This window comes from Calidris pugnax, unplaced genomic scaffold (genome assembly GCF_001431845.1).
Source record: "Calidris pugnax isolate Ruff unplaced genomic scaffold, ASM143184v1 scaffold565, whole genome shotgun sequence".
Classification (NCBI taxonomy): domain Eukaryota; kingdom Metazoa; phylum Chordata; class Aves; order Charadriiformes; family Scolopacidae; genus Calidris; species Calidris pugnax.
This window is the reverse complement of record NW_015091258.1, coordinates 25,041-29,659: the sequence shown is the minus strand read 5'-3', so window position 1 is coordinate 29,659 and position 4,619 is coordinate 25,041. Positions and strand designations below refer to the sequence as shown.

Genomic DNA, 4,619 nt, shown 5'->3' with positions numbered 1-4,619 from the left:
CTTCCCAAAGCATCTCAACAGCTGAAGGGAGGGTGCAAAGGTGACAGAGAGCCAGGCTCTTGCCAGTGGTGCCGGTGACAGGACAAGATGCCATGGGCACAAACAGAAACACAGAAGGTTCCCTCTGAACATCAGGAAACACTTTATTACGGTGAAGGTGACCAAGCACTGGTACAAGTTTCCAAGAGAGTGTCCATCCTGGGAGAAGGTCAAAAGACAACTGGACATCTATGGTGGCTTGACCTTGGCTGGACACCAGGTGCCTGACAGGTTGCTCTATCATTCTTCCTCTTCAACAAAACCCAAAACAACAAAGTATAAGAAAAAGGACCAGTAATTTTTTCTGAAAACACACCTTCCAGGAGAAGTATTTATTCCATGTTGCCACAAAAAAAAAAAAAAAAAAGTTTTTTCTTGAGCCCCTAAAATTTGTCTCAATAGCTTTTTCATTCTGATGCATAGTTTAAAAGAGCTGGTCACTATACTACATCTGTCCCCTCCTACCTCAGCTGTGTTCAGGAGATACAAACGAGGCAGCAGGTTGATCACATCTCCATCTGATCCCTGGCTGTACATTCTAGACCTTCACAATGCAGAGTGATCTATTCATCATCATCAAACCTCTGCACTATTTTCAGAGGCTCAGTGTCAGCCTTTGCAGCAGCTGAGCCTGTGGAGAAGAAGGGAAGGAGTTTCCCTTCCCGGCTGCTGCCATCAGCAATGGTGAAAGTGTACAGAGCTGCTTTCTTACAGACATTGTAAAACAACAGCTGCTTGGCTGAGATGTCCAGGAAGATCCCAATCTTTGGCAGCTTCCCACCCACACTCAAACGGGTCCAAGGCTCTGTGAAGGCCCAATACTCTCGCCCATCTGTACACCCCATGACCCAGAAGCCATTCTTTGGAGACAGAGTCAATGTCCCTTTGCGTGTCACAGATTCTCGGGCAATACCCAAGGCCCAGCTGCTTCTCTTGCCAACATCCACTTCCCAGTAGTGTCTCCCAGATGTGTATCCTTCCTTTGCCAACACATAAAGGTGGGAATCAAATCTCTTCTCATTCCTGGGCACAGTTCTTATGGTGCCGGTATCTTTCACACTCTTCCCATTGTCAGAGATTTCCAATCTGGGGTGGGCTGTGTCAGGATCCAGGGAGACATCCACTGCAATGATCAAGTCATGCCATAAGGAGCAGAAAGGACAAGGTCTGCTTCTCTGCGGTGTTCTCTTCTGTATCCTCCACCTCTCACTAGTCCTTCCTCCACCTCCACATTTGCATGCACCAGGCAGCCTCTTGCCTCACAGGACCTCTATCTTCTCCCTTCCCATACCTCCCACATCCCTCCATTCCCATTCAGGGCTGCTGACTTAGTGACTGACCAGGCTGCATACAGCAAAGGACAGGACCTCAGCCAATGTTCCTGTGACTCCAGCCTTCTGCACCAAGGAGGAGGCTGTGGGGCTGAATGCCCTCTCCCTCCATCTTTGAATTTCTGTGGGGATGGTCTGAGGAAAAGGACTGGAAGTTGACCAGACAGCTCCTCTTTGGGCAATGCCAGGATCAAAATTGACTTTTCCAAGACTATTGAGCAAATATTGTTCAACAGCAAAAACTATTTGACAAAATAAAATTGGCCAAAGTAAATTCTCTATGATTGATAGAAACTGAAGAGGAAGCTGGTCAGATAATTGATCAGCCCTGCATCATATGAAACCCACCTGGAAATAAATTCAGACACTCACTTATAAGATATAAATACTGAAAACAAAGACACAAATCTTTCAGTATCTTTGCTTAAAACTCATGTACGGGAAGAGAGCCCATTAGGAGTGATGGTTGAGGAAGTGCAAATGTTTGGGGAGGGGCGGGGTGGGGGAGAGGCCAGGGCGGGAAACAGGGAGAGCACGCTCCCTAACCCATGGTGTATGCAGGTATAATGTATGCCAAAATAGAGGTACCCCAGCTGGAATTTCATTTGGGTGTCATGATTAACTCCTTAGCAAAGTTGGAAGATGATTTTCAAACTTTAAAGATGATTTTCAAACTTTAAATTCTCCTCAATAACTAGGACAGCACCAGTCCAGGGTGCTTCTTTCACATGGGTTAGAATGGAAGAGTGATCTTCACTGCCAGTGATGAGTAAATGGTTCTTTCCTCACTTTACCCAACTCATCAATGTAAGAAACACCTGACACTGAACCAGCAAGGTGCAATGTTGTGAACTAAGGTCTTGTAGCTCAGCTCAGATTTACAGAAGAAGAGGTTGCTCCTGTAGTGGAGAAACATCAGCTCAAGACCCTTTTCCTGAAACACCAAAAGGGCAACACCAGGAGTGGGAGCCAGGAGCTGAAGTGGCCAATGCAAGCTGGTCATCCCTGCTCCCCACAGCTAAAATGGCTCCTGCCAGACATACACAGGGTCTTTGGCAGCACACAACAAAGAGAACAGTTATCACGCAATCCTTCCTCTGAGGGGTTTGCTCTTCAACCAGCTATCTGAGCTTGTCAGATACTTTTTTGAGGACCACACTCAGACTCAGAGTACTCACATGCATCATCTCCCTTTTGCTTACCTTTGTAGCGCTGCATTTTGAAAAGCTCTGTGGGAAAAAGAAAAAAACAGGCAATAGGTGCATTTGCCAAGCATGATACTCTCCTGTGTACTAAGAAACAGCTTACGCTGCTGACCAAGGAGACTGTGTTCTCCCGTAATAACGTGCTTGTTCTGTAAGTTGGAAAAGACATCAAAAGGCCTGGTGCCATCCTCCAAAGAGAGCAAGGCCTGAGGTGACCAGAATGCTCAGTCTTTTAGCAGCAAAGATTGTAACAAGATCCAGAACATAGGTAGGAACTCTGGAGCAGTAAAAAGAAGATGCTATGCTGATGGCAAGGGAAAAGGGATAGAGAGACTATTGAAGGAGGCATCTCTGGTTTGCCGTACGGTGTGAAGAGTTCAAAGCACTTTATTGGAGCCATGTACAGGTGGGACTTTCCCCTTAGAAAAGAACAACAAGAAGCTGAACTTTTTTCCCTGCCCAGGAGGACCCAGCCCCAGAGCACACTGGAGCATGAACGGTGCAGTTCATGAGCTGTTTAATCAGGAAGGGGACACAGCCCAGGGCAAGATGGTGGTGGTATCTCAGAAGACAAACCAGCATGGATTGGGCACTCCTGAGTCAGGGGCAGGAGAACAGGGCTTGCCTAAGGGCTGAGCCGGGTGGGCAGGACGGAAGGGTGAAATCACACCTCTCCATCTTTCCTGCCAGAAGGGATGGGTTGTAGAAGAGGAGTGGCTTGGTCAAGAGGAATGTGAGTGGGTAAAGGAAAGAGATGGAGGCAAGACTTGGAGGTGGACACATTCTCCACACCTGCGAGTCACAGGGGCCCATGGTACTCACTCCCTTAAAAAAAAAGGGAGAGAAGACAGACCTTGACAACCCTCATTCAACACCTTTGTAGTGACGTGTCTCACTGCTGCAGTATGTGAGCTACTTGCCAAGAAGGGTCTCTCCAAACCCTTCTGTGTTCAGGAGGTGCAGAGGCCTCGCAAGCGGGACGGTTTGTCTGTAGATGAGCTAAATCTACAAACAGATGGAGGTCTTCTTGGCAATGGCTATGCTCACCTAATTGGCGCTCCATGTCTGCTCTCAGGATATCCAGGTGCTCTTCTGTGGACCCCTGCATGTTCTGAACAGCTGTTTCCTGTGTTTGTATTTGCTGAGAGATCTGCTGGAGGTCCTTCTCTCGAAAGGAATCCGGGGCCCTTGCTGTGCTTGCTTCAGTCATCCTTCCTGTGAAGAAAGACCGGTGCCCTGTGAGCCTTCCTGAAGGCTCGACAACTGACAGCTGCACAGAACAATGGCCTGGGATCAACCCCGCCATCTTCCCTCCCTGCATCGGGGAGCTGTCAGAGACAAGACTGTTGGTCATAAGGAAGGTGAATGGAAAGAGCAAGAGAGAGATGGAGGTAGCGCTTGGAGGTAGACACCATCACCTCTTCTCAGTGTCACTGAGAGCCCGTGGTATGCACTCCCTTCCAAGACGAGGGAAAGAAGAGGGACCCTGACCCCCTGCAGTTGACACTAGGAGATTTCTCAGGACACAGGACACGAGGTACTTGCAAAGTAAGATCTGTCCAACCCCAAGCATAACGAGGAGACACAGAATGGTAGTTCAAGGAACAGTAGAGAGATATATATGAACAAGCATTTTCCTACAGAGAGGTGAAGGCCTTCTTGTCCATGGCTGTGCTCACCAAATTGGCGATCCATGTCAGCTCTGAGGTTCTCCAGGTCCTGCTGTGTTAACCTCGACATGTTCTGAAAAGCTGTCTGCAGCATCTGTATTTGCTGAGAGATCTGCTGGAGGGCCTTCTCTCCAAAGGAATCCAGGGCCTTTGCTGTGTTTGCTTCCATCATCCTTCCTGTGAAAAAAGACCAGTGTCAGTGAGACAATGACCTTGCCTCCCCTGACCTGAGGCATTCTACTGCTTTTGGCACAAGGCCTTTCCTCTTAGAAAGGACCAAGAAGCAGCTGAACTTGTTTCACTGCCCACGAGGAGCCAGCCCCAGAGCCCACTGGGGCACCAACGGTGCTGGTCATTATGATTTTTTTCGTGGA

At 48.3% G+C, this 4,619-nt stretch overlaps 1 protein-coding gene across 1 annotated transcript; it reads right to left on the bottom strand.

The window, feature by feature from the left end:
• Positions 1-33: 33 nt before the first annotated feature.
• Positions 34-4,417, bottom strand: LOC106898888 (zinc finger protein RFP-like). The gene is made up of 4 exons (XM_014960468.1): positions 4,255-4,417; positions 3,623-3,790; positions 2,573-2,599; positions 34-1,162 (listed from the first exon to the last, which is right to left on the bottom strand). The coding sequence occupies exons 1-4, from the start codon at positions 4,415-4,417 to the stop codon at positions 603-605; spliced, it is 918 nt and encodes a 305-aa protein (XP_014815954.1). The 3' UTR covers positions 34-602.
• Positions 4,418-4,619: the final 202 nt, after the last annotated feature.

Bases quoted from the DNA above. Each gene is read 5' to 3' on its own strand.
- LOC106898888 (XM_014960468.1), bottom strand. From the start codon at position 4,417: ATGATGGAAGCAAACACAGCAAAGGCCCTGGATTCCTTTGGAGAGAAG. The intron at 3,791-4,254 runs GTGAGCACAGCC...CTTTCTTCACAG, and splicing joins TGACATGGATCGCCAATTTG to GAAGGATGACTGAAGCAAGC. The intron at 1,163-2,572 runs GTAAGCAAAAGG...TGATCATTGCAG, and splicing joins CAAAATGCAGCGCTACAAAG to TGGATGTCTCCCTGGATCCT.